This window comes from Drosophila busckii, chromosome X (assembly GCF_011750605.1).
Source record: "Drosophila busckii strain San Diego stock center, stock number 13000-0081.31 chromosome X, ASM1175060v1, whole genome shotgun sequence".
Lineage (NCBI taxonomy): Eukaryota > Metazoa > Arthropoda > Insecta > Diptera > Drosophilidae > Drosophila > Drosophila busckii.
Genome location: NC_046608.1, coordinates 18632332 through 18659571, shown reverse-complemented (window position 1 = coordinate 18659571; position 27240 = coordinate 18632332). Strand labels below are relative to the sequence as shown.

The 27240-nt window shown below is 41.6% G+C and overlaps 13 protein-coding genes across 16 annotated transcripts; 7 read left to right on the top strand and 6 right to left on the bottom strand.

The window, feature by feature from the left end:
• Window positions 1-266: 266 nt before the first annotated feature.
• LOC108606683 (probable nuclear transport factor 2) lies at window positions 267-2449 on the bottom strand. Of its 2 annotated transcripts, XR_001915468.1 has the most exons (5): window positions 2217-2449; window positions 1692-1763; window positions 1526-1624; window positions 1221-1421; window positions 467-552 (listed from the first exon to the last, which is right to left on the bottom strand). XR_001915468.1 is itself a non-coding variant. In XM_017997032.1 (4 exons), exons 1-4 carry the CDS (start codon window positions 2322-2324, stop codon window positions 439-441), a joined length of 393 nt encoding a protein of 130 aa, XP_017852521.1. In that variant the 5' UTR covers window positions 2325-2435; the 3' UTR covers window positions 267-438. The 2 variants fall into 2 exon arrangements, 1 of the variants encoding a protein (XP_017852521.1); XM_017997032.1 differs by lacking the exon at window positions 1221-1421 and having other exon boundaries at window positions 267-552; window positions 2217-2435.
• Window positions 2450-2566: 117 nt separating this feature from the next.
• Window positions 2567-3820, top strand: LOC108606680 (zinc finger protein 154). Its single transcript, XM_017997026.1, has 2 exons — window positions 2567-3045; window positions 3114-3820. The coding sequence occupies exons 1-2, from the start codon at window positions 2635-2637 to the stop codon at window positions 3798-3800; spliced, it is 1098 nt and encodes a 365-aa protein (XP_017852515.1). The 5' UTR covers window positions 2567-2634; the 3' UTR covers window positions 3801-3820.
• A 77-nt stretch (window positions 3821-3897) lies between these two features.
• On the bottom strand, window positions 3898-5309 carry LOC108606681 (N-acetylneuraminate lyase-like). Of its 3 annotated transcripts, none has more exons than XM_017997029.1 (4): window positions 5106-5309; window positions 4899-5037; window positions 4454-4812; window positions 3898-4396 (listed from the first exon to the last, which is right to left on the bottom strand). In XM_017997029.1, the coding sequence occupies exons 1-4, from the start codon at window positions 5230-5232 to the stop codon at window positions 3981-3983; spliced, it is 1041 nt and encodes a 346-aa protein (XP_017852518.1). In that variant the 5' UTR covers window positions 5233-5309; the 3' UTR covers window positions 3898-3980. The 3 variants fall into 3 exon arrangements, with proteins under 3 accessions (XP_017852518.1, XP_017852517.1, XP_017852519.1); XM_017997028.1 differs by having other exon boundaries at window positions 4454-4845; window positions 5106-5300; XM_017997030.1 differs by having other exon boundaries at window positions 4454-4845; window positions 4899-5042; window positions 5106-5197.
• Window positions 5310-5364: 55 nt separating this feature from the next.
• LOC108606682 (NAD(P)H-hydrate epimerase) lies at window positions 5365-6389 on the top strand. Its single transcript, XM_017997031.1, has 2 exons — window positions 5365-6079; window positions 6131-6389. Exons 1-2 carry the CDS (start codon window positions 5448-5450, stop codon window positions 6357-6359), a joined length of 861 nt encoding a protein of 286 aa, XP_017852520.1. The 5' UTR covers window positions 5365-5447; the 3' UTR covers window positions 6360-6389.
• Window positions 6390-7981, bottom strand: LOC108606679 (RNA-binding protein NOB1). Its single transcript, XM_017997025.1, has 2 exons — window positions 7855-7981; window positions 6390-7780 (listed from the first exon to the last, which is right to left on the bottom strand). Exons 1-2 carry the CDS (start codon window positions 7927-7929, stop codon window positions 6431-6433), a joined length of 1425 nt encoding a protein of 474 aa, XP_017852514.1. The 5' UTR covers window positions 7930-7981; the 3' UTR covers window positions 6390-6430.
• Window positions 7982-8667: 686 nt separating this feature from the next.
• Window positions 8668-10158, bottom strand: LOC108605933 (vitellogenin-3). The gene is made up of 3 exons (XM_017995752.1): window positions 9871-10158; window positions 9426-9808; window positions 8668-9357 (listed from the first exon to the last, which is right to left on the bottom strand). Exons 1-3 carry the CDS (start codon window positions 10058-10060, stop codon window positions 8686-8688), a joined length of 1245 nt encoding a protein of 414 aa, XP_017851241.1. The 5' UTR covers window positions 10061-10158; the 3' UTR covers window positions 8668-8685.
• A 606-nt stretch (window positions 10159-10764) lies between these two features.
• LOC108605945 (probable RNA 3'-terminal phosphate cyclase-like protein) lies at window positions 10765-12049 on the bottom strand. Its single transcript, XM_017995766.1, has 2 exons — window positions 11194-12049; window positions 10765-11126 (listed from the first exon to the last, which is right to left on the bottom strand). The coding sequence occupies exons 1-2, from the start codon at window positions 12004-12006 to the stop codon at window positions 10794-10796; spliced, it is 1146 nt and encodes a 381-aa protein (XP_017851255.1). The 5' UTR covers window positions 12007-12049; the 3' UTR covers window positions 10765-10793.
• A 162-nt stretch (window positions 12050-12211) lies between these two features.
• Window positions 12212-13086, top strand: LOC108606265 (gametocyte-specific factor 1 homolog). The gene is made up of 3 exons (XM_017996224.1): window positions 12212-12281; window positions 12375-12647; window positions 12718-13086. Exons 1-3 carry the CDS (start codon window positions 12267-12269, stop codon window positions 12988-12990), a joined length of 561 nt encoding a protein of 186 aa, XP_017851713.1. The 5' UTR covers window positions 12212-12266; the 3' UTR covers window positions 12991-13086.
• Window positions 13087-13476: 390 nt separating this feature from the next.
• LOC108605001 (post-GPI attachment to proteins factor 2-like) lies at window positions 13477-16716 on the top strand. The gene is made up of 5 exons (XM_017994568.1): window positions 13477-13602; window positions 15192-15398; window positions 15478-15742; window positions 15806-16024; window positions 16089-16716. Exons 1-5 carry the CDS (start codon window positions 13477-13479, stop codon window positions 16250-16252), a joined length of 981 nt encoding a protein of 326 aa, XP_017850057.1. The 3' UTR covers window positions 16253-16716.
• Window positions 16717-18361: 1645 nt separating this feature from the next.
• Window positions 18362-20377, bottom strand: LOC108606262 (transmembrane protein 185B). Its single transcript, XM_017996219.1, has 5 exons — window positions 20253-20377; window positions 19805-19986; window positions 19665-19735; window positions 19038-19612; window positions 18362-18961 (listed from the first exon to the last, which is right to left on the bottom strand). The coding sequence occupies exons 2-5, from the start codon at window positions 19840-19842 to the stop codon at window positions 18566-18568; spliced, it is 1080 nt and encodes a 359-aa protein (XP_017851708.1). The 5' UTR covers window positions 19843-19986; window positions 20253-20377; the 3' UTR covers window positions 18362-18565.
• A 294-nt stretch (window positions 20378-20671) lies between these two features.
• On the top strand, window positions 20672-21754 carry LOC108606264 (NADH-cytochrome b5 reductase-like). Its single transcript, XM_017996221.1, has 2 exons — window positions 20672-21608; window positions 21672-21754. The coding sequence occupies exon 1, from the start codon at window positions 20695-20697 to the stop codon at window positions 21574-21576; it is 882 nt and encodes a 293-aa protein (XP_017851710.1). The 5' UTR covers window positions 20672-20694; the 3' UTR covers window positions 21577-21608; window positions 21672-21754.
• Window positions 21755-21817: 63 nt separating this feature from the next.
• On the top strand, window positions 21818-23909 carry LOC108606263 (erythrocyte band 7 integral membrane protein). Its single transcript, XM_017996220.1, has 4 exons — window positions 21818-22075; window positions 22615-23128; window positions 23185-23350; window positions 23409-23909. The coding sequence occupies exons 1-4, from the start codon at window positions 21889-21891 to the stop codon at window positions 23574-23576; spliced, it is 1035 nt and encodes a 344-aa protein (XP_017851709.1). The 5' UTR covers window positions 21818-21888; the 3' UTR covers window positions 23577-23909.
• A 69-nt stretch (window positions 23910-23978) lies between these two features.
• LOC108606258 (ionotropic receptor 21a) lies at window positions 23979-27175 on the top strand. The gene is made up of 5 exons (XM_017996214.1): window positions 23979-24757; window positions 24817-25098; window positions 25156-26035; window positions 26093-26285; window positions 26334-27175. The coding sequence occupies exons 1-5, from the start codon at window positions 24341-24343 to the stop codon at window positions 27133-27135; spliced, it is 2574 nt and encodes an 857-aa protein (XP_017851703.1). The 5' UTR covers window positions 23979-24340; the 3' UTR covers window positions 27136-27175.
• The last annotated feature ends 65 nt before the right edge of the window (window positions 27176-27240 follow it).

The window sequence follows — 27240 nt, the reverse complement described above, 5'->3', positions numbered from 1 at the left end:
GAATTGTAAAAAAATGTAGTACAAAAGTAGCAATTGATGAAAATATATGCTATACTAGAATATTACAATATCTAGTTATTAGTTTCATGCAATTTGTACAAATTGACGAAATATTTGTTCAAGTTTCATGCATTAGTATATTTGTCTCTTATTTTTTCTATATCTATGTATATCCCCAATTGGTGCTGCAAAGGTTGAAGTTGACCCCAGCGCCTACAAAATACTATATACGAAGCGACCAAGCGATTTTTACTTGCCGTAGAGTATTGTAGGGTAGACCATTCAAATTTATTTGTGTGTTTGTTGTTCTAGATTACTATTTATATGCCGATTACTGTGAGAAAATAGTATGCAGTATACATAATGTTCTTTTTGTTGTTGTAGCTTTATGCAACGGTTGCTGTTGTTGGTTGCTGTTGTTGTTCTTCTTGTTGTTGTTTATGCCGTGTCGTGTATGTTCAACCGGAAGATGTCATGAGCTACAAAAAAGGATCCAGCATTGGCTTTTAGTACAAAGACTTGAGAGTAAGCGTGTGGTGGATCATCATCGCACTGAAAAATATATATAATAAATACATAATTAATAGTTTGCACAAGAGTACAGCTTAGCATAATATTAGCACTTATTAGATTATACACATATATACAAATTTTAGTCGTGGATTAGGAAAGCAAATTAACGTAAATAATAATTATTTGTCTTTTATAGCAGAGTTTCGTTACAGTGCAATTGTTTTAAATGAAGTGATTATCATTTTAGCGTAAAGTTTTTAAATTAAAAGTAATTACACCCAGATATCCATAATTTTTAGTTGACTAGTTCATTTTGATACATTTAACCTAACAGATAATATGCGTACTTCTCTCATCAAGTTATTAAAAAACTATTATTATTTTGTAATTTAGTTTGAATGATTTAAAATCTTCTGTTTTTGATAGCTGCTCTTGCAATTAAAGCAAACTTTATACTGACATCTGTAGTTCGAAAACAAAACATTTTGATAGAAAATCAAAATAATGAACAATTAATAATAGTTGCTATTTAGAAGCGTTTGCAATTTACAGCACATGCCAAGAGTGATGACTTGTTAATTTAAAGTTAATCCATTTAGCTAAGCTTCAATTTAAATTAAGAGAAAAATAAGATTATTAAATGCTCATTAGCGTGCGTGTTTTAGGCAATTGTTGTTAGAATTTCAACAACATGCATTTATTATTACTTGGCCTGGCCTTTAGTATATCGCTTGCTTAAGTTGAGTTGTTGTGGGCACGACTTGTTGCTTGTTGCGGCACATCGTCTCGAGTGCGTGCTACACATCGTGCAGCGCCAGTCTAAAGATATCATGTTGCACAAAGAAGCTAACGCCCACAGGCTTGAGCACAAATGTCTGTATATACGCATGCGGTTGATCCTCATCGGTCTGCCATACATACATATACATATATATATATATACTATATACATTTGTTGTATGAGCATTAAACACTAAAGAGAGTTACTTAAGCCCTGCCCGTTCATGCCTACCTGTAGACGTCCAAGAACATTGATTAGAACACCTCCATCGAATGTGGGCTGCGAGTCCACTGTGGTGATGACACGAGAAATCTTTTGAAAACTCAAGCTCTATGGTGAAACAGAATATTGTTAATAAGATTATTTGCCTTATAGAAAGTATAATGTGGAAACATACCTGAACTTTTTCAAGAATTTTGGGTGCGCCCTGTATTTGGTGTCCCTCAAAGGTCATGAAGGAGTCTGTTGCCTGCAATTAGAGCACAAATAGATTGAAATATGTATATTACTATAGGTACGATACATACTATATGTATGTATGTGTATATGTAGCTGAATATGTGTGAGTTTCATGTGAATGTATTTGAATGCATGTGTCATACGTTCGAGCATTGGAAATTTCGAGATTCAATTACACAAATTATGTTTTTGTATCTTCACTTAGGCTTAAGCGCATTTGAAAATTGTACCCAACATTACATTTTCATACAACAACAAATGTAACAATTTACGCGCTCTTTTTCGCTGGAAAATGTGTGTGGGTATCGGGGGCAGCTTTCTCAAGGGCGCATTGCGCGTCACCTGCGTCGGGCCAACGGGCAACAGTCTGGGCCTTGACAATTGTTAGAGCCAGCAACGTGCACTTTTATACATGCTATTAAAGCATGCAACTAATTGTTGTCAATTAAAATATATTACTTACGCTGTAAAAGTTGACCACGTTAGCGCGATTCGCCGGGTCATCGAAAATGGCATAATATTGCTGAACAAAACCCTTGCCAATGTCCTCGTATTGTGGATTAAGTGCCATTTTAGTTGCTATTTGTATTGTACAAGTTGCAAATGCGTGCAAACTTAATAATTATTAAAAAAAACCTATTTACTTCAGCTTGTTTAGCTCGCGAATCTCGACAAAAAATAGTGTGACTGTGAAATACGCCGCGCTATCGATAATAAGTGCGATTGACAATCTATTGGTAACTATTAGTATGTCTCGATAAATTCCTCTACTGTTCGTTCGTATCATATTAGATGACACTTGTTAATATAAGTTATTGTCTGTTACATTTATGGCTCAGTTTATATTTAGTGCGCATTGATTAAAGTTGAATTCATCAATAATGATAACACTTGCGAATATATCTGAGCTATGTCGCATTTGTCTAAGGCAATTGCAGCAGCTCAACAATGACAGAGATGACAGTAGCCTGCAGGAGCAGCAACAACAATCGGAGCGCAACAAGTGCAGCTACAGCTCCAAGGCTCTGCCACATTTACCCAAATTGCTGATGCAGTATTTTCGCATTGATGTGCTCCAGCAACCTGACACCTTTCCGGAACGCATATGCGCACTCTGCTACAATGCCATCGAGTATTTCCAGCAATTGTGTTCTGTGGCCGAGGATAGTAATCAGAGGTTGCTGCGCCTGAAATTAAAGGAGGAGGAGGAGGAAAAGCAGAAGCAACAAGTGGAGCCACAACCACACCCACAGTCACAGCCCTTGACAACAGGCGATGCAGCTGAGCATTTGGTTGGTATAAACAAATGTTTTGCTATGAGTCAGCTTGTTGTAGGGCTTAGCCAGAAATTTTATTGCAGTTGAATCGCGTGAAAGATGAGCCCATAGAACATGAGCCGGTGGAGCAACAGCAAGAAGATGACAAGTCAGACACAGACATAGATGTTGTAAACAATGAGAGCAACGAAACCAACTGTTCGGCCACTGCCAGCAAACGAAAGGCCTTGGCTTGTGAGCAGTGCGGCAAGCAGGTGTACAAGCAGCCGTATCTTGAGGCGCACATACGCAGCGTGCATGAGGGACATCCGAAGCCATTCCTATGTCACAACTGCGACAAAGGATTCACACGCTACGAGCAGCTGCGCTCGCACATGCGAAACGTTCACCACAGTTTGGTTAGCGCCCCTGTGGTTGAACAAGTGGATCTAATGTGTGAGCAATGCGATCGGCGCTACAGCACCAAGAATGCCCTTTGCGCTCACTTAAAGCGTCATGCCGAGGACAAAATGCATAGATGTGAACACTGTGGTGTGACTAAAGTTACACGCACCGAGCTGCTGACGCATCTGCGTATTCACAATCCGGACTGGGAGAACTTCAAATGCAAACAGTGTCCACAACTGTTTCGCCACAAGAGCGCAATTAGCCGGCATGTGCGCGTCGTCCATGAAGGACAGCGACGCTTTCAATGTAGCCATTGCCAGAAACGCTTTGGCACACATGCCTCACAGCTGCGCCACGAGCGTCTGCACCAAAATCAGCGTTAAGACAATTTAGGGAGTTATATTATCTATGTATACTTTGAGCATTGACATTCTGTATGCATTAGCTTATCATTTTGGGTTTAATTTAGTGCATCAAATACTTAAGATAAGATTGTATTTCATATTTCATAATCTATCAATATAATTTTAACTATTTGTTAAAATAGTTGTAAATTTGCCTAACTAAAATACTTGTCTAGGTGGACCAGCGGTGAAGGAACCGTTCTTTTGCATAGAATACTCTTTGTTGAACCAATTCTTCATGGAGTTGACCCAGTTCTGCAGATACGTACTATGCGTATGGATTTCCATTAACTGATTTAGCTCACGTTGGTGGTTGCGTGCCAGGAGCATGTCGTTGTCGTTAATTGCCTTGAAGATGCTCTGTACTAGCTCAGGGCGCATATTGACAACAGTCAGACAGGCGCTGTTAAAGCCAGACATAAGGCCGGTGGCAAGCAGTGAGGTGCTGGCGAGGAGTATGACACGCCCGAAGCGCAGACAGCGCTGACCCATTTCTAGATCGGTGCTGGCATAGTGTACGCCCATAAAGTTGGGTATAACCTGCTCCGCTTTGGCGCAAAACTCAACAATGTCCACTGCAAGCGAGAGTGATAATTAAAAGTTATGTTTGATTGAGCTACCAAGTGACTTACCGTCCACGCCTGTCATAGAGGGCATATGATAGTAGAAGAAAGGTCTAGTTTTGCAACAGCTGGCCACATGCTTGCAGTAGCCCACCAGTTGATCCACATTGCGTGGCCTATAAAAAAGCTCCGGCAGTGTAATCACCGCACTCACACGCATATCCTCTGCATGGGCAGCCAGTGAGAGCACATCGGGCAATGGGCAGCCACCGACTTGCACTAGTACCAACAGTTTATAGCGTATGGCTGCTCGCAGCCAGTACTCGCAGTTGGCCTTGCGCTCACGCACACGCATACTAGGTCCTTCGCCACTAACGCCATTGACCAACACTCCATTGATAAGATGACTCTTTAGACACTCTGCATACCTATTAATATGCCGCACATCCAGCGAGCGACGTCTGCAATTACCATAAATCCTGAGTCGTACAGGTAAATGAAACATTTTACTTACTCATCATCCCGGAAGCAGGTAAACACCGGCGCTATTACGCCCTCAAAGCGCGGATCCATCAATTTTACATCTTTCTCAGTTACTGTAAGCGAATTCGAACGCGACCCCAAATCACTTAGCTGATCTCGACTATCTTGCTCTGTGCTGACATGTATATGTATATATCTTGTTATCAGACAGGAGTATTTACTGTAGCTGTGAACTTACCTAAAGTTATGGACTGTTCTATGCGTAACGTCGTGGATGTTGATTGCTGCCTATCCGGATTACTTGGCTCTGTGTTGTTGACTTCCGTGGTCTCGTTGACTTTCTTGTCTCGCCGAAACCAGGCCATAACGAATTACATTTTATATTACATGAATTTTTTTTGTATTTTAAGTGCCAAAAAAAAAAAATGAAACTATGAAGTGTGCGAACAACGTTCGAAAAGCAAATGTACGTTAATAATATCGATAAATACACATCGAGTTGCTGATATATCGCACACACACAATCAAATTTCAAATTGCTGCTTGTTTCCCATTTTCGTAAACAAGCTCAAAACAAAATATGCTTTTGACGCCCTGGCAAATGCAACACTTGCTTGTCAAGCTAACCAAGTTGGCCTGTGGTATCCGAAATCCTGCAGTCAGCCGGCATTCGAGCACATTGGTACGAAAGCCAAAACAATTACTACAACGACAATTTGCCTGTGGGAACGACAACAAAGACGGCATGTTAAAATACTTGAATCAAACTGAAGCCATCAATGTGGACCTGGAGCTCTTTAATGAGTACAAATTCAGCGTGGACCAGCTAATGGAGCTAGCTGGTCTCAGCTGTGCACATGCTATTATTAAATGCTTTCCGGCAGATCGCTATACACGCGTGCTCGTTTGTTGCGGACCGGGAAACAATGGTGGTGACGGCTTAGTCTGTGCACGCCACTTGGCATTGCTGGGCTACAAGCCCAGCATTTATTATCCGAAGCCCACACCAAAGCCACTCTATGAAAATCTGGCGCATCAATGCCAGCGCATGGATATCTGCAGCCTAACTGAATGCCCCAGCATTGAGTCGGCTGGCAAGGATTACGAGCTGATTGTGGATGCGCTGTTTGGCTTTAGCTTTAAGCCACCGGTGCGCACAGATTTTGTGCCTGTGGTGGAGCTGCTGCAGCAGACCAAGCTACCAGTAGCTAGGTAAGTATTTCTTCTCATATGCATACAAATGTAACAAGTCTCTGCTTGCAGTGTGGATATACCCAGCGGATGGGATGTGGAGCGCGGCAAGCTTAATGAGTGCGATTTCGAGCCAATGCTACTCATCTCCTTGACTGCGCCCAAGCTGTGCGCCAAGCACTTTCAGGGCAAACATCACTACCTAGGCGGACGCTTTGTGCCGCCGGCCCTGCAACGTAAATATGAGCTTAATCTACCCGAATATCCCGGCAGTGAGCTCTGCGTACAACTATCAAATTAATAAGACGCAATTAAAGTTTTAAATGTTTATTTACAAAACAAATATCCCACCCAAATGCATTTGGACCCCCTCTACTTGTACAAGCGATTATAGTTTTTGCGCCGACGATCCTCCTCGAAGTTATTATTGCGCGCCCACTCCTTGAGATTGCCTTTGGAACGCAGCATGGCTGACTTGGAGTCGACGTCGCGCATAACAAAAGGCGAGAAACCCGCTATGTAATCCTCGTTCAAGGCATTTGTCTTTGTCTTGGCTACACGCGATGGCATCTGGCGTGGCATGGGCTGATCCTCAAACAGAATAGGATTGCGCGAGTGCTTGCCGCCTTGGAAACGTGGCAAGCTTTGATTCTTGTATTTGGCAGTCAATGAGCGACGTGTGTTAATATGTATCACTTGCTTGCCGTTCTCATCCAGGCTGACGGCCACACGCTTCAATGTCTTGTTACCACATTTGGGACAGAATACCTTGGTCATAATACTTGTGGTCTTGTAGCAAGTATAACAACGTAGGATATATGTGCGCAGCTGTTTTATGATGCGTCCATTGAGCGCGGCCAGCTGTAGATTCAGCTGCTTGAGCACATTCTGTAGCGCATAATCTGTGGTCATGCACGCCACTGGCGGCACAATGTCTAACTCCACTTTGCCTTCGAGGGCTTTTTTGGCCTTTTTGATGTTCGAGTGGGTTATCCAACCATCGTTACCTACTTCTTCATCGTCGTTGTTATTAATCGCGGGCATTTGTTGCTCTTCGCTTTCGTCCTCATCCTTTGGCTGAGCTACCAGCAGCTCGCATGCAGCCTGCTCCTCATCTGCAGAAGCGTCACACTTTAGTTTTTCAAATAGCTTATCTAGTTGCTCCTGTGTAAGATCATCTTCTTCCTCGTCCTCATCGTCATCAGCAGCAGCAGTAGTAGTAGCTTCTGTAGTTTTGCTTTCTGTGGCTTCGCCTAATAGCTGTGCCTCAATATTTGCCTTAACTTTATCCTCCTCAACGACCTGCTCCTCCTCTTCCTCTTCATCTCCTTCCTCGTCGTCGTCGCCATCATCATCTTCCTCTTCTTCGTTGCCTTCGGGCATATACCAGCCTACAAGGCGTTTATTGTTAACATCCTGCATTTCCTCAGGCTTCTCCTTGGATGCAATCACCGTCGATACGACAGGCTCAGTGCGTAAGTGCTCCGTGCCCACTGTATCTGCCTCCAGCTCATAGGTAAGTGCAATCACCTTTAAATCTATGCCTGATAAGCTTGCGTAGTCTCCCGTCTTCTTGGCGAACTCCACGCAGTGCTTAACGCTCTCTGGACGAGGTTCTCGCACCTGAAGATCAAAGGGCAGCACACAGAGCCGACGGATTTGACGCTTATTGCGCACCTCAGCCACCACATCCGGCACAGTTAGCACATTATCCGCATATTCCTAAACATATACACAACGAACAACAACAAGAGCGTGTTAAAAAGAAGAAGAGCAAAGCAATTTTATGGACTTACATTTAGCGGCACTGCATTGATGAAAGCAGTTGTGTCTGCCACAATATATTTAATTTTTGCACTATTTGAACTCATTTCAATCTAATTTGTAATTATTCATAAATGCAATACACAAAAATAATTGCACGTGTTATTCTACGTATTTAAGAGCTGGTGAAATATCGTTGAGCACTTATCGCTGGTTTTCTATAAGTATCGATATTTATTAAACATCGATGAAAAGCAGCTGATATAATATTTTTGAAAGCTCAAAACTCACCACACTTCCAGTACTGCGACTGACCAGGCAGCAAAACTGAAACACTGGAATGTTAATAAAAATAAAAACTGTTCGTGTTTAAATTTTATATAATATATTATTATTAAAAACGAGTAACAAAGTATTAGTTATTATACGCTTAAAATGCTTATCACTTGGGAATTCAGGAAATCGAGTAAAAGCGACCGAAATAATGACGAATACTCCATGTTATTGAGAAAACTAGTAGACGGGCAAGTCAATAGCACGCTGCAGAAAAACCAACAAGTGAAGCAGATATGCAAAATCGGTTTAATTATTTGTTATTGTTGCCAAACTGTTAATAATGATGCCCTTTACTGCAGAGCACACAAGCAGCAATTGCTCTTACATTGACTCCCGTGCCAGTTCCAATCCGCAATCGTCCAGTACTACCCAATTCAACTTGAACTTGAACATTCAAATTGATTTTACTTATTAATTAAACAATTTAGTTCTTTTTTAATGCATTTTATTGCGTATGCTAATCTACGTTTTTTTTTTTTTTTTTTTAATTTTTTACATTCTTATGATTTGTGTTGAGCTTGATGGACTTAGGCATCGCGGTGCTGGCCGTGGTAGGAGACCTGCTTTTGGGCGCTCACGCGCTTGCCAAAAGGACTCTTCTCGTTGACCTCAAGAATGTAGTCACCCTGCAGATCGTAGTCGACATCGATGCCCATGTAAGCGCGCTGGCCAAAGCCATCCTGTTGCTTGTACTGCTTGAGGGAGTTGGCAACAACGGCGGGGAAGTTGCGCTCATTGCCGGGGCGCACAGACTCGGCAAAGTAACGGGTGGCACGCATGGTGGCCTCAATCACGTTGGTGGCACCGGGCGCACTCTGGCTAGGTCCATTGGGATAGAAGTCAACATCACCGCAACGAATAGGCGTGCCCATGGCAAAGCTGGAGGTGTGGATAACATCGACAAACTCGGCATCGCTGCGAGACAGACCAACCAGGTAGTCACGGTTCTTGGTAATAAGCTTGGCGGGGTCCAGACCGGTGATGCGGCGCAGCTTGTGGCCAGTTTCAGCGGTGTATTCCTGGCCAGCGGCACCAGCAACATGGGCAGCAATGCCCTGACCAACCAAGTGGATGATCTCCTGAGGCACGCCCTTGTTGGTGAGCTCGACCAAGGTCTGTCCAATCATGGCACCAGTAGCGGTAACATCAAGCATGGCATAACGCTTGAAGCTGGTCAAAGTGTTGCCCAAATCAATGATCTGAACAAAGAATAGAACAGGAAATATAACATATATACATAAACATGCTAAAGATTCTTCATGCTTACGATCAAATTGCCAGCGGCAGTTTTGGCTGTTTTCCATTCATCGGTGCGCTCCTCGCTTGAGGTGACCTCGTACTGGTTGTTGCGCTGTTGTTGCTGTTGGCTCTGACCATATTTCTGCTGTTCCTGCAGGTTGTAGCGTTGGATGTAAGCCTGCTCCAGCTTGTGGATGGCCTTGCGTGTAGCGCTTGTAGTCTGGGGCAGACCGGTCAGCACAATGGTAACCTCATCCTCGCCGAAACCGGGCAGAGTCTTGGCCTTAGTCACATAGTTGTTCAGCTTGGCCTCCATACGCTGGCCATCGGGCTTCACAATCCAGACGGGTATGTTGCTAGCACTGGGCACAAAGTTGGGCGACAGTTCTTGCTTGACATGCGAGATATGATCTAAACAAGCAAAGTATATATTATTTAATTGTCCTTAGGTGGCGTTTACTTTGCTCCCTTACAGAACTTCTCCAGCAGTTTAGCGCCTTCGTGCACTGGCATGTTCTCCAGCTGTTCAAAGGTAACATCGTTTAGCGATGGCATCTGCACCAGGTCGTGGGTGCTCAGCCAGTTGGTGGCCTTAAGGGTGTCCTTGTTGTTGGCACATACGGCCGCCACAAGGCAGGCCAGCAGGCAAAGTCGCAGACTCATGTTGTTCCTTGAAGTATCTGGATGAATGGTGTCCAAACGTTGCTTAGCGTTTGATGCCGTTTGCTTTGAGCTCTGCGCTTTTTATACACGCTTTTCCTACTCAGCAAATATACACAAATATATTTTTTGCTGATCTTGGCAAGCGCGTGCATTGCAAAGCTCAACTGAAAATAACGAAACTGTTGAATAAAGCCATTATCGCTGCTGCCCTTGAAACCCATTTTGCGTTTCTTGAACCCGTTTATCAATTTTATAATCTGTGATGTTAATCAATGGCAAGTTCATGTATCCTGCAACAAAGTAGCGCCTTAATTTGTAATGAGTAGTGTGACCGTATCCGTTCTTGTTATCGGCTATCGACTTAGAGGCCGCCTAGTTTAAAAGAAATCACAACTTTATAATATATAAAGTTTACTACTTATTCGGATCGGAAACAAAATACGGTAACGTAATTTTTTCCATTGTTATCATATTTTTATATATATCGGGTTGCAAGTCATAAAATCAATTAGTTAAAAAAATTGTTTACGCCATATTTTCCGCTTTCTTGTCAGTCATTCAAACATGAAATTATATTGCTTATCACAGCAATTTTCTTTTATGCATAACAGCTTATGTGAAAAATTAATTGAACAGTCGACATTTTTTTATAAATACATATATAATGCATATTTTACATATATTTTTGTTATATTACATAGAATTATTAAAAAAAAACAAGAATGCATCTACTCTATATAACGCGCTTGCTAATGTTGGTATAACCAATGCCAACACAAGTCATTAAAACCTTTTGTGCGCCGCGTTCATCATCCTCGTCGTCCTCTGCCTCGGGATTCTCCAGTTTGAAAGTAACTGAGAAAAAGTCTCTCAGATGCTGTAAAAAGTGCACCGTATATGTGGAAAGCGCACCTGTTAAGAATTTAGACACATGCTTTTGGCCCAGAGCCATGAATAGTGCTGCTAGCCATTGATATGAGGAATCACAGCAGCCACCTCTATAAATCTCATCAAGTAGCCGCATGGCAACCTCCTTGCCTAGATCTTCTGGTATAGAAGGTGTTTGCTGCACAGTATAAGAATTAAGATTTGTTTTATATTTATATATGTAGTATAAAGTCATTCCTGCTTACCGCTTCTTCCTGCGTGTTGGAGATGCAGTCTGTAGCAAAGCAAACACCATCTGTTGTCTCCGCCACCAGACAGATGCCAAAGCCTGGTGAATTGCCCGACATTTTGCCACGATTTTGATCAGTGTAGATATAGACATCTGGTAGAAACTTTAGCATGCAACCCTTTGCCACCTCCACTGTCCGATTAGCCATGGCAGGAGACACCTTGCAGGCATATACTGTACCACGAATGCGCTTAACCATGCCCTGCTGTTGAAACTGTATAGCGCGAAGACTCTTGCGCACTGGACAGCCAAAGAATATCTCACCGCCACCAAGTGGGGCCACGCCGCGACGCACCACACGTAACTCTAGGCCTTCGTCAACGAGTATGAAACGCTTAAGCAGCGACAACGCAGCTCCTTTAATATGATCAACCGATGGCGAGTCCTTGCTATTGGTCACACCACGTAGATTGCACTGCAGAGGCATTTTGCAAAAGGGTCCCAGTGCAATGAGCACGTCCAGGTAGTAGCCAATGCCTCGTTGCACACAACAATCATGCTGCAGTTGCCCGCCATGCAGCAGGCCAGGGCTGAACATTACGCTTGTTCCAGCGGGGTTTAGCTCAATTTTGGTTCCATTGGTCAGTTTGTCCAGCAGTCGTATTAAGCTAATCTCATACTCACGCAAGCCAGGCGCTTGTTCATCCTCTGAACGTATTTGTGTGATTTTCACTGGCTTACCGCTCAGGCAGGACAAGACCAGGCGCTGTTTGAGAAAGTTGCTGCCACGGTAAATGAGACAGTTGCCCTCTTGAGCAACAGGTGGCATATTTATTGTAGATTATATACAAATATACTTTAAGTAGTTGCCGTGTATTTACACGTGCGTGCAAATTGTAAACAATAGAGGTGGAGGTGGATAAGAAACTGTACTGCTATCGATAGTATCGGTGGTAACTTTTTGCTCAACGAAAATTGGATTTTCTTTGCTGCAAAAAGTTTGCAGTAGTTGTCTTCGTCAAACTATGTTTATAGCTCCTAATCCTTAGTTTAAACGCTTTAAGAGTTTTTTTTGTCGCGTTATGAATAATGGTGGCGGGTAAGGTACAATACTGCCATCGATAGTTATTTATTATGTCAGCTCAATATCGTTCTGCCGCCATCTTTTGATTTCTTGTTTGCCGTTACTTTTTACAGTTCTCGTTGGTCAAGCGTTCTTCGACTTTGCTAAATTTATTGACCATAATGTCTTCCAAAAAAGATATGAGTGACAAATTTAATGACCTGTCGGACTTGCCAATTGCGTTTGATTCAAGCAAGTATATTACTTGTCCGTACGATAAAGTGCATCGTCTCTTGCCACAACGTTTGGCAAATCATTTGACACGTTGTTCTCGGAATCACCCAAGCTCTAAGCTTGTACGCTGTCCTTTCAACAGCACCCACTTGCTGAAGAAGAACGAATTGATTGTAAGTTAAAATAAACATTATTTAATTAGTACCAAGTTGCTCATATTTAATCTCATACAATTTTTTTCAGCCCCATTTAAGCACATGCGAGTCTAGCAGTGTCTACACCAACTTTCAATTTCCAGATAAATTGCCGGAATCAAGTACTGCCAGCGAGGACATTGTTCCATCTAAAGAGGATTGGGATGCTGAGCCTCCAGCTCCCACTTATAAACCTATATCACATCCCGAGGATGACTTTATTTTACGCAATCTACAAGGTGCTCAACCAGCAGAGCGTCGCATATTTCGCGCGATGGAGCGCAAACGCTTCAATGAACATAAAAATAAATTTTCAAAATAACTTACAAGTTATATTAGCTTTTTTCGGGCGCTGAAGCGCTAACGCTCTAATGAACAAAAGTATAAAGTTATATTCAGTATTTCAATAAAATGTAGACATGAGCATTAAGAAATTTCATATGTTTTTTCACCAAAAACTCTTCAGTGTTAAAAACGAAAATCAACATTGGCAACACTTGTATGTCGCTCATAGGGCCAAAGAAAGAAGTTGAGGTAAGTGAGCAACGATAACGATTTGCCATAAGCAAAGCGATGAAGTGCCGATAGCAATGACGATTAGCGGTAGCGGCTATCAAGAACGATAATTAAGTTTTTTTTTTACACACGCACACACACGTTCGTCGCATCAATCAAACGGCAACAAAGTTTATTAATGTGCGAATAATTTAAAATAACTAATAATTTAATACAAATGGCGTGCAAATTATGCTAAAAAGTATTAAAACCGTTTTCGAATATGCAGCAAACAAATTCAACAACAACAACAATGTCAACGGCAGTGGCAGATAGCAGCGCCACAACCTCAATGGCAACATCTTCAGGCGCCTCCTCCAAATCCAGCAACAATTGCGGCGAGCTTGAAAGTGCCATTGACTCCAGCGGCGGCGTTGCGGTAAGTCCACTAACGGTATATACAAATGTATATACACACTATGCGTGTGTATGTGTGTGTGTAGCTACAAATTTGTGCGTGTATGTGCGTGCGTACGTACGTAAAATTTTGTCATTGCATTCATAGATTTGATTTTAATTTTTTTATTTTGTTTGCTGCCGCTAGAATCATTTTTTAAGCTCAGACATTATATAACCCAACAAACAGCGCACGCTTATTGACCTGACCCCGGTGGCAGTTGCCCACGCCAAGAAACGCACCAATACAAATACAAACGCAGTCCTCGCAAGCAGAAGCAGCAATTGTTATTGCTCATATAGCCCCATTTTAGACATTGTAATTTTTTATAGTGGCTTTTATGCCAATCTTCAAGCTCAATACCTTGAGCCAATTGCCCTGCGCATGCCGCCCACTTAGCGCCCACCCCTGGGCACTTGTCCCTACACTATGCGCCGCCCCCCGCCTTACGCTTTGACCTCTTTCCGTTTGCCTTGCTTCACGTGCGTGCGTTGCGCGTCCTGGCTTTATTTATCTTCCTCTTCTCTGCTTACACATACATACATACAAATACTTTTGTTTATTTGTATGCGTGCACTTAAGTCTGCGGTATATTGTCATTATATTTATTTTTTTTACCCCTTTGTCTTGTGCTAATCGCCCACTGCTTGCGGCGGCTTTAACCTCTTTACAAACTATATATGTCCTTGCTCAGTTTGATGCGTTTGATGTATCGTTTCCTGTGCTTAATCTTGTCAAGCTTTGATTGAATTAAACACAGGCACACACACACACACACACATGCACACATTCAATTACAATTCTGACGCCTCTAAAAATGTTTGCCATTAGTTTTCGTGCTAATTAATTTGGCTAACGGCGCAGCTGCGCGTTGATAACGATTACGTCAGTACCCCCTCCACACTTAACTCGTCTACCATCCTACGCTGCTCTATGACTCCTTAGCACATGTTTATTTTTGTCTATTTTTGGCCTGAATTCTTTACAGCGATTGCCCGTTGTTCAAGGCTAACCAAAATGACATTTTCCACAAACTCACACACACACACACACAAACATACCTCCTGTCATTATGCCCACGCCGAGAGCTTTAATTAGAAAGGATTTACTGTTAGTGGCTCGCTGCTTCAGCACAAATATTTTATTTGAATTTATGCAATTGTCTGTATTCGCTTTAAAAATAGAATTTCCATGTAAACACTACGCGGAAATTTCGAATTTGATTTCTATTTGACGCGCATAAATTTAATTCAATTGTAAACTTATATATATTTGCATAATTTTTTTTAATTTTATTATTACTAATCATTTATTGAAATACATATATTTTCATAATTTTCTTTTATTATTTGTTTATAGAGCTTTTTGTTGTTGTTGTGTACTTAACCACCATCATGAAAATGTAGCCCTCCCTCCATTAAACGCGAGGTAAGCGCCCAAGGCTAACAAGTTGAATTTGATAACATAATGGAATAGAGTGCTTTCTGCCAAAATGCATAAATATTAATTTGCAAATATAATTTACACAGCATGCAGCAGCGGCAGCGTTAAAGCCGCAAGCAACCACCACAACAACTACAACGATTAGCTCCAAGCAACAGCAGCAAACAGTGCAAAAGGAGGAGCAGCAGCAGCAGCCAAAATGTGCCATACACTATTTGGCCAGTTTCCATGAGATTTGTGTTGTGACGGCGCTGCTGCCACTGGTGACGCTCTTCACATGCTTTGTGACCGCCTACGTCTTCCAATACGACGATGTACACGAGACACATTGCCGCGTGAGTAGCAACAACAATAATAATAATGCCTAGCAATTAGTATAGCTGTAATAATCATTTGTTGTTTATTTTTTTCTAGGTCTATAACATTGTACCATCGATAAGTGCAATTACTGGCGTTAGTCCACAGCGTTATTTCTGGCGTTTCAGCATTGCGCTGCATATCGGACCCCGCATACCAATTGCCTTTGTCTACAAGAACTATTACCGCAGTCAATTGGCGCGTTTAGCACCTGCGCTAGTGCCCAGAACCAGCTGCTTAATCACATTGATATTGCTGCTCAATTGTATTGAGATTGCAGCACTTGGAGGCGTTACCTATATATCCAATCGCGAGAATTATCGTAAGCACACACACGTGTGTGTTGGCCAACAACTAAACTAACAATTTGCGTTTTGTATTGCAGCTGTGCATGAGCGCATCTTTATAACATTTATGATCTGTTCGCTGTGCTATATGCTGGCCACCATTAAATTGAATGCCACATTGAACGCTGGTCAGCAGTTGAATGCGAAGCAACAATTGTCGATTAAATGGAAGAAAATACTCTTCGTTGCCTCCATATTGAGCACCATTGGCCTCTTGATTTTCTTTGCCAAGCATCGTTTCTATTGCCATGACTTAGGTACGACTAGCCACACACCTTTACCCATATACATATATTAATCTTACGCTTATTGTCTCTTTAGCTTTCAGTTGGTTTGCATTCTTCGAATACTTAATTGCCATTGCCAATATGCTATTCCATTTTACCATAATTTGGGACTTTCCATCGCAATATATGCTCATTATTCAAGGACCGCGCGAGAATCTCAAGCAGTTTATAGGCGCCAGCAAGCCCAAAGCTAATTAAGAAAACCATACACACTATTATTACTACAAACAAACCTTTTTTTTAAGTATTTATTTATTCTGTTTATAGTCTGCAAACAACTCTGACGAAACGTACAATTATTGTTCTTCTTGAAACTTTTTAAGAACTAGCGCTTCCATAAACAAACCATTTAAGGACATAAACATTTTACTAACGTGAAACAAACAGGCTACCAAAACTAAAACGAAACTTCGAAATAAATCAACTGATCACTTAAGCTATAGTTCATACGATACGCTGTGTATACTTGATAAGTTTTGAAATGTTATGACACCCCCCGCCCGCTCGCCACAATTGTTAACCAAACTCACACTCAGTCCTCTGTCAGTTTCTCAAGCATGCCATATGCCAATGCATATTATGCATCTATATGCATACGATATGTAAATGTAAATAAATGATTCATTTTTGTAGAACATTTATTCTCAAACATGCATATAGACATACATTGAAAACTTTTTGAAACAATCATGAATTGTTTATTTATAATGCCTACATAATAATATATAAATGCGCACAAAGAATAGAATTTCAAATTTTAACTACTATATTAAAAACAAAAGGATTTGACTAAAATTTTCAAAATAGTTTTATGGCAATTTATGCCCCACACATAGATTTATATGTTGTTGTTGTGTATATATTTGTATAATATGCTAAAGCAATAACTTAACTTAAAACTTATAAATAATTTCCAAACAGCAGCAACAATTACAATTTGCTGTTGACTGTTCTTTTCTTTTTTCAAGGATCTCATGTCAATTGTCATAGCAAAAAGCGTTTCATAGTCAAGTTTTGAAATTTATAGAAACACACACACACACACCCACACACTTATACTATGTATTAACACTTTAGCGAGACATATCGTTTATACTTACATTGGAAATTGCATAAAGCAAACAAATCAGAGTTGTATGTATAGGTGTCCTCACCGAATACCGTAACCGTAGTACACAGAAAAAATAGTAAGCACACTTATTATTAAAAATTAAAAGCGTAAACGTAAACAAGAAATAATACAGACAATAGCCATTTAAGCTGGTAAAGGCAACGAACATTAAAAAAAAAAAAACACAAACATGTAGCCAAAGAAATTATAATAAATAAATTAGCAAACATGAAGCGTAGTTTAGCAAAAAGAGAAAAACACGAAAAAGAAGCTGTAAACATTTTCCATATATGCTTTTAGTTTTCTTTTTGGTGTTTGGCCATTTGGCTAACCGAACAATTAAGATTGTATAGATCTTATTTTTTTTTTCTCGTCTTTAAGAAATTTAGCTGAAAATTGTATCGAAAATAACATTTAAAAAGGAAACTCCTATTTTAAGTAAAAACAAGTTTACGTATTTCCTACAACTAAAGTAAAAAGCAAACAACTGTTATTATGTCACACTTAATAATTAAACGAATAGCGGAAAAAAAATTAATGTTTACTAAGAACACAGAAAAAATCACGTATTCCTCCATTTCTTTGTAGCCTTAACAATTTTGTTGCCAAAGAAATTTTCTTAACAATTTCATTTTGTCGTCTGTACGTACTACTTTTAAATATTGTAAAATTCTCATTGAGTGCCTCTCTCTCTATATGGCTATTTATATACAAATATGTTTGAGTGAACTTGAATACTTTTTAGAGTGCAACTTTTTACCTTTGCAAACAAAGAAATTTTTAGGCAACACAACATATATATATATGCAACTATATACATATATAAATAATAATAATGATGAATAATGAATTGTAAAACTTTGTAGCTTCCTAATTTGAATAAAGATTCATAATAATACTAATTCCAATTGCGTCTAAGTTTCTAATCTAAAAGGCTAAGCCAGCTCAAGCTGAAAAGCATCAAAACACACAATGCAAAATTTGGAAGCACTTAATTAAAGTTTTTAATTTCAATTATGCATTATTTACAATTTAATTTTGTATAATTATAGATTTATTTTAGAAACGCACACACATATATACACATACAAACAAAATAAATTGAAGAGTGAACAAAAGGTAAAATTTTGTTATAAATAAATGTTACATATGTAAAGTAAGTATAAGTATGTATGTATATATGTATGTACAATTACAGATATATGCATGGGTGTGTGTGTGGAAGCGCTCTAGGTGTGTGTGTGGGTGTGGGGTGGGGATGGGTGGGAAGTATAGGCGAGCAGACTTATAATTAAAATTCAGTACAGATTAGCTACGGCCAATAGTTTTTTGTTTGTATATAAAGCAACTAACTTTAGGCGTTTATGTGTGTGTGTGTGTGTGTATGTAAGTTGTGCTCCTTAATCTGGCAGATCAATGCTTATAAATGGCACCACCGGCTTCATAATATCATTCTTCGCCGCCTTCTTGCTTTTCTTATCATGCTTGCTAAACTCGTGCAGCTGCTCCGTGGCTGCTGCCATGCTAGTGCTAGAGGAGGACGCATCCAGAGGCACTGATTGCGCCGCATTGCTTTGCGTCTCGGCGTGATAGCTAATGTTGCCATATTCCTGCAGAAATGGCATGGCCGAGAGCAAAAACTGGCTAAAGGATTTGCGTATACCAAACCACCACATGTTGCCACCCTTGGCAGTAAAGCTGAGGCAAATCAGCGCCATGATGGAAACCAGCAGTGGTGCAAATACCAAGGTGTAAGGTAATTTAATCTCGCCATCCAATTTGTCACAGATGACCACCTGAAACAAACAAATGTACATGTATATCAAATGTGAATTGCACAGCCAAGTCTTTGTTTGTAAGCGTCGGACTTACCTGAAAGCAGAGCAGCGGCAGCACAGTACAGATGTTGCCCACAGCTGCATTTAGCGCCGCCTTCTTTTGTTGCAACGATACCTCGGGCGTGCGCATCATAATGCCACAGAATATAATATTGTAAAGGACGCTAACCAAGCTTAGACATATGACTATCCACATTGGCACAAACACTACATCCCAGTTCCAATAGACAAACTGGTCCAGCTTAAGTGGCAAAGATACAAATTGCAGGGCATTCACGGCCAGAAATAGTTCCAACTCAAAGCTGCGATCATGTTTCACGGCCCACACGCAGGCACCCACACTAACCACAGAGCCAAATATCAATGGAATGAACACCAGCACCCACAGATGTCGCTCTGAGGTTAGTTTGTGACAGGCCAGCAGCTCAAACATCAACAGGATTAAATGCAATGACAGCGAGATAAGCATTGCCTTGAATTGAGTGTAAGCGTCGCCTTCCAGGCGATAATGTGGATAGCGGCACCAGACAATGGCGCCCACTATGGCGCCCAGTATAGCAGTAAATTTCCATATCCATAACGGTGTAAAAATAGCCCAATAAGGCCAATCTGTAAAGAATTGCTTTACAAACTGTTTATTATTTATATTATGCTAAATTACCTATAAAACCATCCAGACGCAGTGCAAACAACGTCACAAATGTAAACAGGCTGCAGTGCACTATGAATTTGCTGCAATTGTTGTTGTTGTTGTTGTTAAGTTCAACATAAGGACCAAGTGTCGGGTTTCCAAAGACTTACCAGGGATTAAAGTCGCGAAATATGGATTCCAAATTCATGATCGCTACAAAAACTGCAGCGTGCTTGCTTCAATTCTTTTGAGAGCCGCCACTAGTTGCACATTATTAAAACGTTCGCTTTTTCTTCGCTTTTGCTTTTCGTTGCAGTTGCACTGGCCTTGTTGATATGCGTATGTGGAAGGGCTAGAGGGGGTATGAGTAAAAGTAATGTTTATGAGCGCATATCGGAATAAACGATTAATTGTGCTGTGTCAACATTGTAGTATTTTGCTGGTATTTTATGAATATTTGCGCTCATTATGTGTGGACACACTTTGTAAGATTCGGCGCCAAAGACTAACTAGGCATAGTATTAGCCGAATTTTATGCACTGTGAATTGTATTTGGATTTATAAAGAATAAAACTGTGTAACTGAAGCCTAATGTTATTCAGATTCTATCATACTTACTATTATCCGGCGTTCTATACGAGCTGCTGTAAATATCGCTGAGATTGGTACGGACCGACTTGCTAAATCAAACTTCTAAGCTGCTTATCAAGGTAAAAATGAGCTAATATATTTTGCTGGGGCAGCTACTATTTAATAATAATCTTTTAAACCTTTGAAAGCTAAATGAAAAGAAACGCATACTTTGGTAAAAGTTTATTTATTCTTAGCTTGGATGATAGTGTATTGCTCATAGCACTAGTCGATAGGCGCGAGCCATATTTATTTATTAAATACACATTTAATATTTCCTTTATTTTTCATTTTATAAACAGTTGCTGTCAGCTTTAAAGTTGTTAACAAATTCTACATTGAAGCATTGTACATTGCAACAAGTAACGATTATGAAAATATCACGACTCATTTTCACTTTTTTTCTATAGCTTGGCAACACTGATAGCTGATGTCTAATAACGAAGTAAACGAAAGTGACTGTTGTGGCAATGGATGCTCCAATTGCATTTTGGACAATAAACCCAAGCCTAGCCAACGTGCATTGCTTGCAGGAAGACCCAATGTTATCCTAAACTATGCCAAGTTCAAGCTGCTAAGCAATGAGCCCTGCAATGGTGATCAACAGGTGCGCTGTTTACATTTTGTTTATGCCGAGTCAGAAGACAAGACTGAGCAAGCAGGCATTTTGGACATACCACCGGGTCATCATGTAATGCTGCGCATGGATCAGCAAGCATCGCCGTTGTTGCGTCCATATTCACCCTACTGGACAGACTTTGCAAGCAAAGAGTTTAAGCTACTGGTCAAGCTGCAGCCGGGGGGCGCAATGTCAGCCCAGCTGAGCGGCTTACAGCTGGAACAAGTTCTGCAATTTCGCGGACCTATAGGCAATTATATGCATGATGCTAGTAGCGCCAAAAACATATTTATAATAGCACAAGGTGTGGCAATAGCGCCCACCATGCCGCTGGTGGCTCAGGTGCTGGATAACGAGGACGATATGAGTCGCGTGCGGCACTTGATATGCGCAAAGGATCTGAAGCATGTGTACTTACGCGATCAGCTTTTGGAGTTTGGCAAATACTGGAACTATAGCAGCTGTTTATATCTATCGCAGCAACAAACTGAGCTGACCAGCAGTCTGCGTTATAAGGAGTCAGCGCATTTAGGACGTCTGAATATAAAGGACCTAGCTGCACAAGCGCCTAAAGGCATAGAGGACGCTAAGATAATTGTTATTATAGCGGGGTATGCAAACTTTCAGCGTGATATGCGTGAGCAAGCACTGCAAGCTTTGCCGGTAGCCGCTGCTAATATATTTGCATTATAATATAGCAAAACATGCAAGTACAACTGTGTTGGGTAAGCGTAGCTCAAATTAACAACAAAAACACGTTTACTTAATGATTAACTTTTAATTCACAGAACTTGCATATAGAATTTCATCATGATCATCAAAAACATCATCATTACACTCAACAGTCTGAGCAGCGACTGAGCGCGCGCTCTTTCTCTTTATTTCGGACTGAGTGCTTGCTTAAGAGAGATAAGCTTGCGGTTATCGCGTTTTGGCGAACGGCAATGGCAAATAAAATATTTTAGTAACAATTGCGCGATTGATCCAGTCGGTACGTCCGTAGCCATGGCACAGAATCGCATGTCTCCGCTTTATGCCAACTATGAGGATCTGCGCAGCTCTGAGCAGCCAACAGGCTCCGACGAGTACACGATCCACATACCAGGGGGCGTTCCGCATGATGCTGGAGCAGCAGCTCCACCGACTATGAGACATACGCCGCCGGATGCACAGAATCGCGGTTTTAAGACATGTGAGTTATAATTCTAAATGTATTGCTAGATTAGATTGTATACAAAGCTTTTGATCAATTGGTAATTATTGATTAGAAGTACTTGGAGTGCGATAAAATATTTGTGTTCTAGTTGTGGCAAATGTTGATAATAATAGTTGTGTTTACATTTTGTGCTGCTCACTGATAATTTGTAGCTAATAATATGGCTTTAAATTAACATATATTATGCTAATTTTAGTTTATACTAAATTTGCGTTGGCGTTGCATTTTTATTTGTAATTCGAGTAATTATAATGTGACTGATTTTGCCCAACGCTGCAACTCTCAATCAAATTAACAGTTACTTTGAAGCTTTATCAAAGCTTAACAGCGCTTCGCATGCAAATAGAATAAGCTTGTGTACACAAAAAATGTAAAATTTCACAAGAATTTTTATTTATTTATTTTTTTTTATATTTTTATGACATGCCACACATTAAAATTAAACAGCTTGTACGTATAATGACTCAACTTGGCATATACAATAATTTATTTAAACAAATATTTGCATTTTGCAGCTGAAAATGAACCGCTGGGCTGCATGGAATGGATTGTAACGGCGCTTTCGATGCTGGTCTTCATCGTCACCGCACCCATATCCATATTTATATGCTTCAAAGTTGTGGCCGAATATGAGCGCGCCATAATCTTTCGCTTGGGTCGCTTGAGCGGCGGAGCGCGTGGACCCGGCATGTTCTTTATACTGCCCTGCATTGATGAATATCGTAAGGTGGACCTGCGCACAGTGACGTTTAATGTGCCGCAGCAGGAGATGCTGACCAAGGATTCGGTGACTGTGACAGTCGATGCCGTTGTCTATTATCGCATACACAATCCGCTGTTTGCCATTGTGCAGGTGGAGGACTATAGCACATCGACGCGTCTCTTGGCGGCAACCACGCTGCGCAACATTGTGGGCACGCGTAATCTTACAGAGCTGCTGAGCGAGCGTGAAATTCTGGCGCATCATATGCAAGCGACACTGGATGAGGCCACCGAGCCCTGGGGTGTGATGGTGGAGCGCGTGGAAATGTAAGCAGCGCATGCAGTGATATATAAAGTAAATTTATGTAATTGTAAACTTGCAGCAAGGATGTCTCGCTGCCCCAATCCATGCAGCGTGCCATGGCCGCCGAGGCGGAGGCAACACGCGATGCACGTGCCAAGGTTATTGCTGCCGAGGGTGAAAAGAAGTCGGCTACAGCGCTAAAGGAGGCTTCCGATGTCATCTCTGCCAGTCCCTCAGCATTGCAGGTACGTCTCTATATATATTTTATATATATATCATATTACAAACTTTTTGTCTTTTCAGTTGCGTTATCTGCAAACTTTAAGCAGCATTTCGGCGGAGAAGAACTCCACAATTGTATTCCCCTTGCCCATGGAGCTGCTGACACCTTATTTAGCCAAATATGCGCCAATGATGCAACTGCCACCAAAGCCCGATACCAATGTGCAGCTACCGGCAACAAATTTATAAACTGCAAGAGCGACAGCTAGAGGATGCACCGCAATATACGTACTCTAAACTTTAATTTAAATGTATTTGTTGTTCCCTGCATGCTTATGACTCACTATATGTTTAATCTGTGTAAAATTGTATTTGTCGCAAATGTTGTCGTAGTTTCCGCTAATTCAAATTAAAGCTTTATCATTAAGCTCGTGATTTGAATGAGTAATGCTGGAAAAAAAATCCCACATTTATCTGCATGCAAGCATGTCAATAATACTTATAAACTTATAATATATATACATATATTTTTATGTATTGCTAAGAAATTGTATGCAATTGAACTACAAATTCTGCAGAGCAAACGATGCATAAAAATATTAACTAAATAAAAAAAGCAATTTATCAATACAAACTCAATAATTCAGGCACTGAATATATTTTTGTATTTATAATTAATGCATATCATAACTAAATCGATAAGTAATCAATATGAACATTCTTGTCTAAGCCATACGATCGATTCTATACGTGTTATTGAGCTTGTACTGCATGTTGTTATTATAAATTGGTTACAAGGCTTATAATTAGCAGCGCCGTTTAAAAATATGGGTCAGTCTCCATAAACAATAATCAAAGTCGCTGCGCTGCCAGCGGAGCAGGTGTTACTAAAGTGGACGCATCAGAAATGCACACAACTCATTTGTGGAGGTGACGACCTCTTGCGTGTGGCTGCAACGTGGCGCGCATATAAAAGCCTAGACGCCAGTTATGCCATCTAACACATTTGCAAGATGTGTGCCTGGAGCAAGTGTTTGTATCTGCAGCTTTGGCTGTGCCTGTGTCTGGAACTGTGTGGCGGGCTGAGCATGATCTCGCCGGAGCGAATCTCGGCGGAGGAAAACTTAGCGTCCAGTTGTGTGAGTCAGCGTCTTATCGAGCGACATCGTTTGAATCCAGCGCTTTATGGCAATTGCGCGCAGCAACGGCACAAGCGACGTGTGGATGCCACATTTCATGGTAATCCCAAGCCACGCTCGGAGCTGCTGGCACAGAAATTTCTCAGCGCCTTTAACTTTGAGCAGACCAACTCGCTGGTGGTGCTGGTCAATGCCATAGCAGAGAAGTATTTGGCCAAGTGTCCGCCTGTTATTTACTACGACAAGTTTGTGCAGCAATCAGAAGGTTTAATATTGGAAAATCTGTTTAAGGTAAGCCCAAAACTTAACTACAGCTAACATAACTGTTAACTGTTTGCTTCTCTTTCTAGACTATGCGCATAACATTTTATCATGGCGATATTAATGAACGTTACGAGCCAGAGAATCGTCAATTTACCAAACACATTGATAACAATTGCAAAAGCTATATATTGTTCTTATCGGATCCATTGATGGCAAACAAGATTCTGGGACCGCAAACAGAGAGTCGCGTTGTTCTCGTTTCACGCTCTTCGCAATGGAAGCTGCGTGATTTTCTTAGCTCGTCGGCATCATCGAATATTGTTAATCTGCTGGTCATAGGCGAATCTTTAATGTCCAGTCCACTGCGCGTAAGCATGAGTCAGCTTTTTATATATATTGTATATAATTGTGGCCTTATCTTGTAGGAACGTCCTTATGTTTTATATACGCACAAGCTTTATGCTGACGGCCTTGGCTCCAATGTGGGCTTGGTGCTAACCAGCTGGCTTAAGGGCGGCTTGACGCGTCCACATATCGATTTGTTTCCCACCAAGTTTGACAATGGCTTTGCTGGTCATCGCTTCCAGGTGTCGGCAGCCAATTCGCCGCCATATATATTTCGCATTAAGACACTCGACTCGACGGGCATGGGTCAGCTGCGCTGGGATGGCATCGAGTATCGTTTGCTTAACATGATTGGCAAGCGTCTGAACTTTTCGGTGGATATAACGGAGACGCCTGCGCTGGCCAACACGCGCAGCATTGTGGAGAATTTGCAAATTCAGCTGCAGCGACGACACATGGACATTGGCATGTCGGGCATTTATATCACAGAGGAGCGTCTGACCGATACGGATATGTCTGTGGGACATTCGCGCGATTGTGCAGCATTCATAACGCTCGCCTCGAAGGCATTGCCCAAGTATAGAGCTATTATGGGTCCCTTTCAGTGGCCCGTTTGGGTTGCGCTCATCTGCGTTTATCTGGGCGGCATATTTCCCATTGTGTTTACGGATCGTCTGACCCTCAGCCACTTGCTTGGCAACTGGGGCGAGGTGGAGAATATGTTTTGGTATGTCTTTGGCATGTTTACCAATGCCTTCACCTTCAACAGTCAATACTCCTGGAGCACTACGGAAAAGACATCGACACGTTTGCTCATCGGCGCCTATTGGTTGTTTACGATTATCATAACATCTTGTTATACGGGCTCGATAATTGCTTTTGTTACGCTGCCTGCATTTCCGGATACGGTGGACTCGGTTATGGATTTGCTGGGTCTGTTCTTTCGCGTCGGCACGCTGGGTAAGCTCAATATTAACTATAATTATTTATTTATGTTATTTATGAAAAATCTTACAGATAATGGCGGCTGGGAGGATTGGTTTCGCAACTCTACACACGAGCCCACATCCAGGCTGTACAAGAAAATGGAGTTTGTGGGCACGCTGGAGGAGGGCATAGGTAATGTGACGCAATCCTGGATTTGGAACTATGCCTTCTTGGGCTCCAAGTCGCGTCTGGAGTATTTGGTGCAGTCCAACTTTTCCGATGAGTAAGTGCTACGCTTTTTTATAAAGAGCTAACGCTAACTGCTGTATAGAAATCTTTCCAAGCGCTCTGCTCTGCATTTAAGCGAGGAATGCTTTGCGCTCTTTCAGATTGGATTCATGTTTCCTCGCGACTCTGTGTACAAGCGCAAGATTGACACAATGATTATGTATGCACAGGAGAGTGGTTTGATGATTAAACTGGGCCATGAGGTTAGCTGGACTATGCAGCGCTCCTCCACGGGTCGTTTGCTGCAGGCAACTGCCAGCTCATCGCTGCGTGAGCTTATACAGGAGGAGCGGCAGCTGACTACGGCAGATACGGAGGGCATGTTTCTGCTAATGGCCATTGGCTATTTGATGGGCGCCACTGCTTTGGTGTCGGAAATTGTGGGCGGCATTACCAACAAATGTCGTCAGATTATAAAACGCTCGCGTAAATCCGCCTCCAGCACTTGGTCCTCCAGGCATGGCTCCGCCGTGGCACGCACTGACGTCGAGCAGGAGGCGCATGATGTGCGCAAGGCAGCGCGTCGCCAGGCTGCGGACGATGCCAATCAGCGCATGGGCTTTGGCATGCGTGAATTCAATTTGACCAGAGCAACGCTGCGTGAGCTTTACAATTCCAGTCGCGGCGAGGCAGAGCCGGAAGCGCGTGTAGCTGCACATGTGGCAGCGTCTGCGGAGCCATCTGAAGTGTATTCTGCACTAGATGGGCTCGATGAGTTTATTGCTCAACTGGAGCTGGCCGCAGACCAGAGCGTTGTAGCTGATGAAACGGTGGAGCAGTTGTTTGGCCAGCAGTTGAGCGAGGACACGGAGCAAGCAGCAGACGCGCATGAAGCTGAAGAGTGAGTCCGCTGCATTTATTAAATACTAAAAACTTTGCTGCTAACTCCAGTTGAATTTGAAAATTAAACTAACTCAACTTTGTTTTTAAAATGTTTTTATATTATAATT

What these genes read in the sequence shown, in the direction of transcription:
- LOC108606683 (XM_017997032.1), bottom strand. Translation starts at nt 2,324, where the DNA reads ATGGCACTTAATCCACAATACGAGGACATTGGCAAGGGTTTTGTTCAG. An exon ending in ACGTGGTCAACTTTTACAGC is followed by an intron (nt 1,764 to 2,216) that starts GTAAGTAATATA and finishes CTCTAATTGCAG; the next exon opens with GCAACAGACTCCTTCATGAC. An exon ending in ATGTTCTTGGACGTCTACAG is followed by an intron (nt 553 to 1,525) that starts GTAGGCATGAAC and finishes TATATTTTTCAG; the next exon opens with TGCGATGATGATCCACCACA.
- LOC108606680 (XM_017997026.1), top strand. Translation starts at nt 2,635, where the DNA reads ATGATAACACTTGCGAATATATCTGAGCTATGTCGCATTTGTCTAAGG. An exon ending in GCGATGCAGCTGAGCATTTG is followed by an intron (nt 3,046 to 3,113) that starts GTTGGTATAAAC and finishes ATTTTATTGCAG; the next exon opens with TTGAATCGCGTGAAAGATGA.
- LOC108606681 (XM_017997028.1), bottom strand. Translation starts at nt 5,232, where the DNA reads ATGGCCTGGTTTCGGCGAGACAAGAAAGTCAACGAGACCACGGAAGTC. An exon ending in AGAACAGTCCATAACTTTAG is followed by an intron (nt 5,038 to 5,105) that starts GTAAGTTCACAG and finishes ATGTCAGCACAG; the next exon opens with AGCAAGATAGTCGAGATCAG. An exon ending in CTCTATGACAGGCGTGGACG is followed by an intron (nt 4,397 to 4,453) that starts GTAAGTCACTTG and finishes TCTCGCTTGCAG; the next exon opens with TGGACATTGTTGAGTTTTGC.
- LOC108606682 (XM_017997031.1), top strand. Translation starts at nt 5,448, where the DNA reads ATGCTTTTGACGCCCTGGCAAATGCAACACTTGCTTGTCAAGCTAACC. An exon ending in ACCAAGCTACCAGTAGCTAG is followed by an intron (nt 6,080 to 6,130) that starts GTAAGTATTTCT and finishes CTCTGCTTGCAG; the next exon opens with TGTGGATATACCCAGCGGAT.
- LOC108606679 (XM_017997025.1), bottom strand. Translation starts at nt 7,929, where the DNA reads ATGAGTTCAAATAGTGCAAAAATTAAATATATTGTGGCAGACACAACT. An exon ending in TCAATGCAGTGCCGCTAAAT is followed by an intron (nt 7,781 to 7,854) that starts GTAAGTCCATAA and finishes GTATATGTTTAG; the next exon opens with GAATATGCGGATAATGTGCT.
- LOC108605933 (XM_017995752.1), bottom strand. Translation starts at nt 10,060, where the DNA reads ATGAGTCTGCGACTTTGCCTGCTGGCCTGCCTTGTGGCGGCCGTATGT. An exon ending in TAAACTGCTGGAGAAGTTCT is followed by an intron (nt 9,809 to 9,870) that starts GTAAGGGAGCAA and finishes TTGCTTGTTTAG; the next exon opens with ATCATATCTCGCATGTCAAG. An exon ending in CTGCCGCTGGCAATTTGATC is followed by an intron (nt 9,358 to 9,425) that starts GTAAGCATGAAG and finishes TTCTTTGTTCAG; the next exon opens with ATCATTGATTTGGGCAACAC.
- LOC108605945 (XM_017995766.1), bottom strand. Translation starts at nt 12,006, where the DNA reads ATGCCACCTGTTGCTCAAGAGGGCAACTGTCTCATTTACCGTGGCAGC. An exon ending in CCAACACGCAGGAAGAAGCG is followed by an intron (nt 11,127 to 11,193) that starts GTAAGCAGGAAT and finishes TATACTGTGCAG; the next exon opens with CAAACACCTTCTATACCAGA.
- LOC108606265 (XM_017996224.1), top strand. An exon ending in TGAAGAAGAACGAATTGATT is followed by an intron (nt 12,648 to 12,717) that starts GTAAGTTAAAAT and finishes AATTTTTTTCAG; the next exon opens with CCCCATTTAAGCACATGCGA.
- LOC108605001 (XM_017994568.1), top strand. Translation starts at nt 13,477, where the DNA reads ATGTCAACGGCAGTGGCAGATAGCAGCGCCACAACCTCAATGGCAACA. An exon ending in ACTCCAGCGGCGGCGTTGCG is followed by an intron (nt 13,603 to 15,191) that starts GTAAGTCCACTA and finishes GCAACCACCACA; the next exon opens with ACAACTACAACGATTAGCTC. An exon ending in TTTCTATTGCCATGACTTAG is followed by an intron (nt 16,025 to 16,088) that starts GTACGACTAGCC and finishes TTGTCTCTTTAG; the next exon opens with CTTTCAGTTGGTTTGCATTC.
- LOC108606262 (XM_017996219.1), bottom strand. Translation starts at nt 19,842, where the DNA reads ATGAATTTGGAATCCATATTTCGCGACTTTAATCCCTG. An exon ending in TTTCGCGACTTTAATCCCTG is followed by an intron (nt 19,736 to 19,804) that starts GTAAGTCTTTGG and finishes CAACAATTGCAG; the next exon opens with CAAATTCATAGTGCACTGCA. An exon ending in GCGTCTGGATGGTTTTATAG is followed by an intron (nt 19,613 to 19,664) that starts GTAATTTAGCAT and finishes AATTCTTTACAG; the next exon opens with ATTGGCCTTATTGGGCTATT.
- LOC108606264 (XM_017996221.1), top strand. Translation starts at nt 20,695, where the DNA reads ATGTCTAATAACGAAGTAAACGAAAGTGACTGTTGTGGCAATGGATGC.
- LOC108606263 (XM_017996220.1), top strand. Translation starts at nt 21,889, where the DNA reads ATGGCACAGAATCGCATGTCTCCGCTTTATGCCAACTATGAGGATCTG. An exon ending in ATGGTGGAGCGCGTGGAAAT is followed by an intron (nt 23,129 to 23,184) that starts GTAAGCAGCGCA and finishes GTAAACTTGCAG; the next exon opens with CAAGGATGTCTCGCTGCCCC. An exon ending in CCAGTCCCTCAGCATTGCAG is followed by an intron (nt 23,351 to 23,408) that starts GTACGTCTCTAT and finishes TTGTCTTTTCAG; the next exon opens with TTGCGTTATCTGCAAACTTT.
- LOC108606258 (XM_017996214.1), top strand. Translation starts at nt 24,341, where the DNA reads ATGTGTGCCTGGAGCAAGTGTTTGTATCTGCAGCTTTGGCTGTGCCTG. An exon ending in TATTGGAAAATCTGTTTAAG is followed by an intron (nt 24,758 to 24,816) that starts GTAAGCCCAAAA and finishes TTCTCTTTCTAG; the next exon opens with ACTATGCGCATAACATTTTA. An exon ending in TAATGTCCAGTCCACTGCGC is followed by an intron (nt 25,099 to 25,155) that starts GTAAGCATGAGT and finishes CTTATCTTGTAG; the next exon opens with GAACGTCCTTATGTTTTATA.